The sequence below is a fragment of the Branchiostoma floridae genome, chromosome 1 (genome assembly GCF_000003815.2).
Source record: "Branchiostoma floridae strain S238N-H82 chromosome 1, Bfl_VNyyK, whole genome shotgun sequence".
In the NCBI taxonomy this organism is placed as follows: Eukaryota; Metazoa; Chordata; class Leptocardii; order Amphioxiformes; family Branchiostomatidae; genus Branchiostoma; species Branchiostoma floridae.
The window spans coordinates 21,371,459-21,382,111 of record NC_049979.1 but is presented as its reverse complement, the minus strand read 5'-3'; the positions used below and the strand labels follow the sequence as shown (position 1 = coordinate 21,382,111).

Here is a 10,653-nt window from a genome sequence, read left to right as displayed (position 1 = left end):
CTTTCTATGACGGAGGCTATCTGTTCGTCCTGCTTCTCAGTGATGCAGCCTATTATGTGGTCTGTTGCGTGGTGTGTTGTCCTATCCCCCTCTGTTCAGCCCTTGTCTGCAGAAGTTTCTGTTGCTGAATTCTTCCGCCTGCCTAGTGGGCTAAGGGCTGTTTCCCCTGGTCTTCTCCTTTCCCTTGGTATAGCGCTATGTACTTAACTCCACTGTAATACGAGAACTGTGTGATACCATGATAAAAGCTCCTTGGTGATACGTGTAAGTTCACGGCTTTTGTCCTTTCACGTGATCTGTGACGTCACATATTTGACCCGGTGTTACGAATTACACACTTTTATTCCGTAAACCTGGTTTTTGACGTAACGAATTTATTCCGACAGACTGCCGGCAACCGGAGGGGTCCCTCTCGGTGTTGTCACGATTAGGTCGCGGGGTGGTTGTACGAGCGGATCCCTGGTTCATTTTAACTCAGACTTAAATTGAACCAGGGTCCCGGCCGGGCCTCAAAATACCCCGGCAGCCGCGAGGTGTCCCACAGGGCAACGCAGGGGTCACGCCCGAAAGTGCCAAAAAACAGCCCGTGAATTGCCCGGCAGGGCCCCTTTTTCGAATTGTGACCTAAGCCTAACCAGGGTAACTCAGTCACTCAGTGGCTAAAATGGAAGTCCTGGATACACGTATACAGTTTACACACAGTACCAAAAAGAAATGTTTATTGCAAATTCATGCCCATGGGGCTAATTGCAAGAGAAGAAAGACTAAATACATGAAATGAATGAATGTAGTTCGAGTACAAGTAGATGAACTAAATTCTAATATACAAATATAAGTGGATGAATGTACATATGGTACAGGATAGGGTACTAAGTCTACGTAACTATTACGGGGTTTGACTTCTTGTTTGAAGACAGTTGAAAATGAAGTGCCCCATGTATTCTATAATAGATTGATTACACATGTATACTATAAACATAACAAAGAGAAGTCCATGATACAAATACTCGCATTACGTAGAGGAATCCATATTGAGTGACTTACTACACAAAATTCACAGTAGGGGTTTTTATACTTCTTTAGTCAGTCACCATATTGGAAAGTTAAAGCTGATATTATGGTATTGTGCCCACAGTTGAAATGCCTTTCTCTCCGTGAGTAGGCGAAGTGAACCCTTCTTTCTTTTCTCCATATTCTTGAGTTCGTCGCACTCTTTCTGAGCATTGCCGCCGTAGTAATGGAGTCTCACTGACTTGTCTTCGGGGTTTCTGGAAGTATCAAGAGCTTATTGATATTTTCATCTCCATAAGAAATGGAGGTATTGTTTTTTTTGTGTGTGGTCAGTGTGTGTGTGTGTTTGTGCGTGTGTGTGTGTGTGTGTGTGCGTGTATGAATGTGTGTGTGTGTGTTTGTGTGTGCGTGTGTGTGTGTGTGTGTGTGTGTGTGTGCGTGCGTGTGCGTGTATGAATGTGTGTGTGTGTGTGTGTGTGTGTGCGTGCGTGTGCGTGTATGAATGTGTGTATGTGTGTGTGTGTGTGTGTGTGCGTGTGCGTGTATGAATGTGTGTGTGTGTGTGTGTGTGTGTGTGTGTCTAACCTCTGGTTGGATGATATTTGATATGTAAGTAGGTGTTGGTTCACAAAGGTCAAGGTCAGTTTTGTGCCCCCTGTGTATGTGACCTTCTTTCTTTTCTTCATATTCTTGAGTTCGTCGCACTCTTTCGTGAGGATTGCCGCCGTAGTAATGGAGCCTCACTGACTTGTCTTCGGGATTTCTGGAAGTATCAAGAGCTTATTGATATTTTCATCTCCATAAGAAATGGAGGTATCGTTTTTACCTCCATGAAATGTCATGGAGGTTATATTTTACCCTGTGTTTGTCTGTCTGTCTGTCTGTGTGTGTGTGTGTGTGTGTGTGTGTGTGTAAACAAGATAACTCAAGAACGGCTTGGTGGATTGGTTTCATACTTGGTGTGTTGGTAGGGTGTGATGAAAGCTGAAAATGATTAGATTTTGGGCCCCCCAGCGGCTTCCCTTGGTACTGCAGCGCAACTTCCGGGTTTGCTATCTCGTGTTCTGAGCAAGCTATGGTCACGATTTTGAAGTATTAGATAGCTCTTGTGCTCGGAAATAAGTGACATAAGTCTGGGCCCCCTAGCGTCTAGTTTTGGGAAAGCAGGGGCATTTTTGTCAAAAACTTCTGAAGACGATAACTCAAGAAGGGAACAACGGATTTTCATCATTTTTGGTATGTAGGTACCTTAGGCAATGTTTTACAAGATAAGATACTAATTATGCAAAACAGGAGTACATTTGCATAATTAATGAAAATATTCTATCATAGCAGTTTTTTCAATGTATCTCTTGTTCCAGACATGCCATGGTCTTGACGTTTTGGTGATAGATAGCTTTTGGTGTCATGACAAAGTGGGGCAAGTTTTAGCCCCCTAACATTTAATTGTGGAACTGCATGGGTGTTTTTGTGAAGACACTCCAAAGAGGATAACTGCAGAAAGGAACGACGGATTGCCTGCATTTTAGGCATGCGGGTAGCTTGGGCAAAGATGTTCATAATGATATACATGTTATGCAAATGAGGACTTAATTTGCATACTTAATTAGGAAATTGTATAGTTCCATTGTTTTCAATAACTGGACCTCAATACATGTAACACATGTTAATTATGATAGGTGGAATATAAGCAGATACCAAATATGGTAATGAGGAACTTATTTGCATAATTTATGTAAAAGTTGCAAAACCGCTTTATGATTAATAATGGGAATTTTATAACTGTGACATGTGTACGTTAGTCAATGAGGAACAACACCATGCATTAATTATGTTAATGTGTTAGTCAATTGCTCTAAATTTTCATGGAGGTATGAGGTCGCCGAACTCTAGTTTTTTTGTGTGGTCAGTGTGTGTGTGTGTGTTTGTTTGTTTGTGTGTATGTGTGTGTGTGTGCGTGTGTGTGTATGAATGTGTGTATGTGTGTGTGTGTATGTGTGTGTGTGTGTGTGTGTGTGTGTGTGTGTGTGTCTAACCTCTGGTTGGATGATATTTGATATGTAAGTAGGTGTTGGTTCACAAAGGTCAAGGTCAGTTTTGTGCCCCCTGGTATGTGACCTTGGTACTGCAGGAGAACTTTTTTTGTATCTTTTGACCTGGGCGTGCTATGGTCATGATTCTTTGGTGGCAGATAGCTTATCAGTAAGTTCTTGACCGAATGCTAATTGGAGGTAAGGTCACACTTAGATCTAATAATTGGAAGACGAAATATCCCACTTTTTTTCTATGATGTACATACAAGGGTTGTGTAAACAAGGTCGAAACTTTGAATGTCTAAAATAATCTTTGACCAAGAAGTTCAATTTCAATTAATTTTAGATTTCCTTAAGATATAATTGTGTCTTTATTTCAATTTTGTGTAAAATGTTTTTTGAAATTACTCATTGATACTGCGCGTTTTTTTGCAAATATATTTCACATTTTCAACTCATATACTAGTAATTTTCATGATTAATACTCAAATAATAAAGACAATAATACTTAAATGACAAAGAAACAAAGAAGCCCGCCTTACTTGCAGTTATTTCCATTGCTCATCCCGTACACCTTAATGTGATCACACATCTCTGTGGCCAGGATCATACTGAACCAGTCTGTACTCAGCCACGTGCCGGAAGTTTTTCTATGGACAGCAAAATATGATTATGATATGTGAAAAATGAAGAATTGAGCTTTGTGAATAATTCCATCAGCTTGGAAAATCACTTGATACTATACGGTCATATTACGGCCCTATTTGAAAATAGGGTCCCTCAGTGTACTAAAAGTAGTTAACGGAATATGTTTTTTTGCACTTTCGGGCGTGCCCCCTATGTGGCCCTGTGGGAACCCTGCGGCTACTGGCCTATTTCGGGGGCATGGCTGGGCCCCTGGACTTTTTTAAATCGCAGTTAGAACCCAGCGATATATACACACTGTGACCTGCCCGTTAAAACACCGATGTTTTGCCCCCCGTATTCAAATATTCATCGGGACAAAATTGTTGCTTCGGATCAAGGCTATATTCCCTGAGAGCACCGTATTATATTCACAAGCTGGATCTACTAGTTTATGCAAATGACAATCGATGTTTCGTTGACAGCCTGTCAACTTCCTCAGGGCAATACGTATATGTATACTGACTGGTGCTGTTTCGCACTGGTACTGCAGCCTAGGTGTCGCTACTAGCAATGCTGTCCCAAACGTGAATAACTACCCTTAGGTGACAGATGGACACCGAAACCAACGTCGAATGTATTATCCAATAAAGAACGTTGCGTTGGAGATATCGTCAGGAATCCAACTTTGTCATAATCTTTCACTAAATACTGAGTGGGGGGCCGGGGAGAAAAAAACTAGAGTAAGAAATAAGATAAAGAAATGTAGAATAAAACGCTTAGCGTTACTCACCTTGGCTTCCCCGTTTCATTCTCAAACACTTTGTCAGCATACCCCATTCTCTGTTGAGTCAGCATGTACACCTCTATAACCTTTGAATTCTCTTCAGCTAACTCTGACAAAAGATTGTACGTCCCCCCTTTTCCATCTGTCCTCATGGTATGGTTCGGACCCCAGGCTACAACTTTCAGACCGCTATATTTCGAAATATAACGAACTTTCTTGATGCTGGGGACACTGCTGTGTGATACCACGCGGACTGTAGTCCTTGTTCCAACGTGCTTCTCAAATCCGAAGACAGGAGCGTCGTTCATGCGTATGACACAGTCGGCCTTGTCGATTTCTGTCCCGGCTTCGTGGTGAAGTAACTGCGCAGAATTGGACACCAGGGCACAGACACTGCAGTGCAACTTCAAGGGCTGGAACAGGAATGAAGACAGTTAGGCTTAGTGAACATAAACATGTTTACACAATCTGAATGGATGACGTTAATGCTGCCAAGGAACTATCATAAATTTTACAAAGAGAAAAAAAACTGTCGTTCAATTATATTCCAGCCGTTGAGAACTTCATCAAAACTAGGTAAGAAAACAAAAACATTTAGATATTTGAAGGAGGAGAAAAAGAATAGACAAAATGTCTGCCTCTCTCTCTCTCTCTCTCTCTCTCTCTCTCTCTCTCTCTCTCTCTCTCTCTCTCTCTCTCTCTCTCTCTCTCGGCTCTGTGTGTGTGTGTGTGTGTGTGCGCGTGTAGTAGTAGTAGTAGTGGTAGTAGTAGTAATAGTAGTAGTAGCAGTAGTAGTAGTAGCAGCAGTAGTAGTTGTCAGTAGTAGTAGTAGTAGTAGTAGTAGCAGCAGTAGTAGTTGTCAGTAGTAGTAGTAGTAGTAGTAGTAGTAGTAGTAGTAGTAGTAGTAGAACCTGAACGTTTCTGTCACAGGATTAATCACAAGAAAACAAATAGGCAGCAAAAAAGGACACACTCTCACCTCTCTATCCTTCAGCACGTTGACGTACCCACTCAGGGGGTTGGTAACATTGAACGGTGCCGGGTGGACCGGACCGGGGGGTCTGGTAGGGCCGGCGGTCGGGTTCGAGATGGGGGTCGGGACTTCGGTTTGTTCTGCTTGAAGTCTTTTAATCAGTTCAGCTTGGCACAGAGGCTGGGTTTGGTGTTCTCCCAGATACAAGTAGACGGGAAACGCCACCAACATGTAAAGTGTGCATCCTAACAACAGTCCAATCAGGAACTGGCTTCTGGTCTGCGAAGAACATGAGAGACGAGTTGTGATTGGTCATTCATTAGCCGGGAATGCGGATTTGCGTTAACACCATGACGCAAGGCCTACGTCACATTTCCTACCGGGGCCCCGGCCGGGCTATTTGCGGAAAGGAAAAAAATTACTTCATGCCAATAGATATGTACAAGGCATGCTGTTAAATTATTTTCGGTCCGTTTTGTTGTCTTTTATTTGATACTTTTCGATCCGGAAATTGATTTGAAATGCACAGTGTCACAAGCCGTTTTATTGTTTTTTCCTAGGTGCAGACATTCACCATAATACGTGCAGTTGCAACGCCATTTGGTTTTGTGATATGTTCTGCCTTTTTTTCTAATATCTCATCTCCTTGGTTAAGTCAACAGTAAACAACGACAGTCTGGTAGAATATTTGAACTACAGTGAAACACGTCTAGGGTGACTATTCAAATGACGAAAATGGTCACAAAAGACAAATGGTCATTCTGGACAGGATCCGTATTGCTTGGTCAATGAGAAAATACTAGTAGTCTATAGGACCATGAAAAAAGTGACCACAATAGCCAGGAGTTCCTTATGCAGAGGTGGTCACTAGTTGTTGCTTGGTTGTACTCAAATGCAGGACACTGCACTGCATCAAGAATTTGTTTTACCTCCTAAGATATCTTACAAATCTAAGGAACTAAGGTTACCTATACAGGACACAGCATGTCCTTTAGGCTGAATTCACATTTTAAAACCCGGAAAGCCCGGCCGAGCTCAGATGTTTGTGGAAACGAAAAATAGACACAAATAATGCCCACGACTATTTTCTTTACGTCTTGTGTAGTTTGGCGTCTTTTATATCAGACTTTTCGTTCCAGAGAGCTGCCCGGCCGGGCCCCGGTTTGGAAATGTTACGTCACTAGCTATAGGTATTAACGGATACCAACCTTATGGTTTGTGAAGTGTAACAGCAAAGGACACAAGTCCATGATCGTTGGTAATAATAAGGTGCACAACTAGCCACAAAGTGATACACAGTTGGTTCTAACAGGAAACTAGGTCACAGGATTGCTGTTTACATGTAATTACCTGTCACAGTGCCCCCCACAACTAACCGGTTGAACAAGTTTAATCGCGGAGACAACAAGTCAACGACCCGTAGTACTGGACTTATTTTAACGAGGTTATTCAAAGCAAGGTCACGAGACCACTTCAAGGCAATGAACTGAGGAGTTGGAAACTGTGCACGGAGATAGCGGTGGACATTTGTTTTGTCTACTGACTTCGGTTTATTAATATGTTCGGTTTTAGCATCGTGTGGTCTTGTGGTCAGTTGAGCAAGGCTCTGGAGGTTATAGTTTCGTAATGCCTCATAACATGCTATGACCCCGCCTGCAGTACCGATGCCTTCCGCTGGTGGCGCCTCTGAATGGTCCGACGGTTCTGTGAGCGCTCTCATATTTGCTTCGCTGCTGTTGTAATGATTTGTTACGTCACCTTGACACAAGTTTTATAAATTTTTGGAAAAGCCTGGACCGCCTACCTGAGGGTATGCATGGGGTTTGGGACCCTAAAGGAATTTCTTAAAAAGAAACTCGTTAAATGACAACCCCAGTTCTTTTCTCTATCCACCAAGAGGTCTAATACAGGCCAGGCGCCACCAAGGCTAACATTTCCTGGTCAGGCTATTTGTGGAAACGAAAAATAGAAATGTAGACGTAAAAGTATACGCAAATAATACCCACGACTATTTCCATTACGGTATTGGAAGGTGGAGTCCGACCCTCTCATTCCACTGCCTTTTGAAAGTCAGGTACCCATTTTTACATCTGGGGAAGCAAGGTGAATTTCCCAAGGGCACAATGTCGAGGGCATGGCCAGTCTTTAGACGCCCGGGACCTCTTGGTTTCGAGCCCAACGCTCTACCACTTACGCCACTCTAATGCCACTATATACACCCCCATCACTTGCCCCCTCCCTCCCCGAAAAACGGTTATGTTTGATAGAAAAAAATTGTTGTAATACATGTACTACGTTATTGGTAGGAGAATAGCGGGTACCGTGTCTGATATTACAATCTTCTCAATTCTCTCCCTCCTCCAAGGATTGAGGAAAGCTCCTTGCTCCTTCGGCCCGCTCCTTAACCCAGTCCCTTGCAAACCCCCCCTTGCCCCTCTCCCATAGAACGGTTATGTAAGAACAAATTGTGGTAATCCAAAATTGTAATTGGTGATAGAATAGCAGATACTACTGTCACTCTATAGGGCACCTTAAAACATGTTACAATAATATTATATTCTTCTCTATAAAATCATTCTTGCCCCTTCCTTAACGTTACCTAGTCCCTTGCAAACCCCCTTGCCCCGGTCCCGCCCTCCCCCATAAAACGATTATATAAGAACAAATTGGGGTAATCCCTACTTATTATCATTGTGATAACAGCGGATGCTAGTGCCGCTGACTATGACAACTATTAACTATATCGGTACAATCTTTTAATCTTTTCTCTAAACACCATCTTCGCCAGGGCCCCAGAAAAAAGACAGTTACGTCAGAACAATGGTTTACCGACGTGTGGGTGTGAGTACAGAGGCCTAGTCTCCAAGCAGGCTGGATGAAAAAAGAGAAGAATTTGGCCGACTAGAGACGAATAAGTTGCCATGGGATTTCAGTCAGTCTTTTGCAGTCTATTCAGCTATCATGCCGGTCGGTCAGTTTACTCCTAGGCAAGTTAACTACTAGCTCAGGGTTGTAGCCAGCACCTGTCCTTCAGTCCTTTGAAGGAATTTTGCAGCTGGGGACTGAAAAAAAAATATACCCCGTTCCGTCCCCTGGGACAGACAAATATTGATATGTAAAGATATAAAAAAACTGAAACCCATGTGTTCTTCACCAAAACAGATGCCATTGAACATCTTAGTCTACAAGCAAAATTTGCACCTCAAAATGCAGGAAATAGTGTTTCAGAGGGTTTTGATTAAAAAATTTTCTGGGACCCAGACCCCCTAGAAATGACGCGCAACGTCACGCCATGCCTTCGGTGCTCGATAGGATTCCCATTCAAAATCGAGGGGACTGAAAATGATTTCAGGCTGGCTACAACCCTGTACTAGCTATAGGCTTTTATTCGTAACTTCAAAGTCCCACATTACTATTCGACCAGGTCAGAGTCTGGTAGAGACTAACACTGAAGTGGATATCTCAGTGTATAGCACTTCTAAAGTACGATAGAACATTGCGCCAAATTTAGGACACTTTGTCAGTTTTTCGTTTCTGTTACACTGTTGTGCGGCATTTCTTTGTGTATGAAACCAAGGAGCTTTTATCAGTGATAAAAGCTCCTTGATGAAACCCAGATGAAGAAACAAAAATGGTCGTGCCCGGAATGTTGCATTCTCTGAGTTTCAATTCGATACACTAGTAACTTTATTGTAAGTCGCAGTGTTACCACCTTATCAAAAACTGTAAAATTATTAAAATTTTTCAGCAAAAATAGATGAAATGATGTTCATCGTTTTGCGCCGCTTTGCACCATTTTGCCAATTGCGATTTTTTTCTAATTGTCTGGAGACAAATTGCGCTAATTGAATTCGATTGGCGTCCGTTTGCGCCACTTTGCGAATACCTGGCGCAATTTGGCGCAATTCAGTGAGATGCCCCCTTGAGTAGGACGAGATGAAGTGGTGACGTCATCCAGACGAGTTTGAACAAGCCTCAGAATCAGGCTCCGTTCTACGCGATTTTGATGAAGTCTTGTTGCAACGGGCGGTGTTATATCATTTGTACAATTACATATATTATACATGACATTGTATGTTGTGTACACTTTCCGAATGTTTTCCTTCTGTGCTCCAAAATAGCTGCAAATATGTAGACATTGACATTACATAACCATTGACTACATTACAGTCGCTTGCGTTAGATACTAACATACTTACTGCTCTTTGTTTACACGAATTGTTAGTACCGGGTTTTAACAGAATCGCGGGGATGGAAATTTACAGAATCAGTTCCTTAACACATCTTGTAAAAGTATATGTCATAGAATTGTCAAGAATAGTACACTTCGCTGTGCAAAAATCAAAGAATAAAAAAAAGAGAAGTGTCCTTTTTCTGTCCTGTAGGACATTTAGATATGTTCTTCCTACAGGGGTCATCGTCCATCTATACAAATATTCTCACAGTGATTTTCGGCTTTGAAAGAGACACAAATTTTCCCACGTTGGCGCCAGAGAACCCCGGCCTCCCTACCTCTCCAACATGCGTCTGTCACGCACATATCACGCACCGGATGGGAAAATGTGGAAATATGGACCAATCAGAGTTTGCCACGTCATCTATCTACCTGTGAGTCAGGCCAGATATCACCGTTTGTCCGCCGCTGGAAGATCATTCTGTGAGCAGAGACGACCGTTATCGGACAGAGACAACTTTTGGGAGGCCTAACTACCAGATCCAGCGAGACATAGCAATGGGTAGTGGCGAAAGCACGGTGAGATTTAAGCGTTGCAATATTAAGCTATATGTATGTATGAACTAGACATGATTATCAATCCAGTCTATGAAATTTTGACTTTATTACATTTACTACGCATGGATGATATATTTATTTGCTATAAGCCTCGGATAACTAGAATTACAATAATAAGGACACTGATAAGTAACTCTCTGATTTGTTAAAAGTTCTGCAGATAAGTAAAGAAAAATGACAATCAATCCAGTGTATCAACTTTTACCTTCATTATTACATTTACTACGTATGCATGTATCTATTTGACATAAGCCTCGGATAACTAGATTTACTTTTTAGTAAAGGACACTGATAAGTAACTCTCTATTCTGTTTTTCTATGTCTTTTTCAACGCATATGGCACGTCTGACAAAAAGGAGGTAAGTACTTTAATATGTCCTATTTCAATTGTATTGCCTGGTACCAATTGACTTGATGCTCGCTAGCTCCCAAA

The 10,653-nt window shown here is 42.1% G+C and overlaps 1 protein-coding gene across 1 annotated transcript; it reads right to left on the bottom strand.

Moving 5' to 3' along the window:
• Positions 1–649: 649 nt before the first annotated feature.
• LOC118422747 (alpha-N-acetylgalactosaminide alpha-2,6-sialyltransferase 5-like) lies at positions 650–6,787 on the bottom strand. The gene is made up of 5 exons (XM_035830496.1): positions 6,637–6,787; positions 5,435–5,707; positions 4,462–4,868; positions 3,587–3,694; positions 650–1,268 (listed from the first exon to the last, which is right to left on the bottom strand). Exons 1-5 carry the CDS (start codon positions 6,676–6,678, stop codon positions 1,088–1,090), a joined length of 1,011 nt encoding a protein of 336 aa, XP_035686389.1. The 5' UTR covers positions 6,679–6,787; the 3' UTR covers positions 650–1,087.
• Between the last annotated feature and the right edge of the window lie 3,866 nt (positions 6,788–10,653).

Coding starts and splice junctions, on each gene's coding strand:
- LOC118422747 (XM_035830496.1), bottom strand. CDS start 6,678: ATGGACTTGTGTCCTTTGCTGTTACACTTCACAAACCATAAG. Junction 3,695..4,461: donor AATGAAACGGGGAAGCCAAG/GTGAGTAACGCT, acceptor TGCTGTCCATAG/AAAAACTTCCGGCACGTGGC. Junction 1,269..3,586: donor AGCAATGGAAATAACTGCAA/GTAAGGCGGGCT, acceptor TGATACTTCCAG/AAACCCCGAAGACAAGTCAG.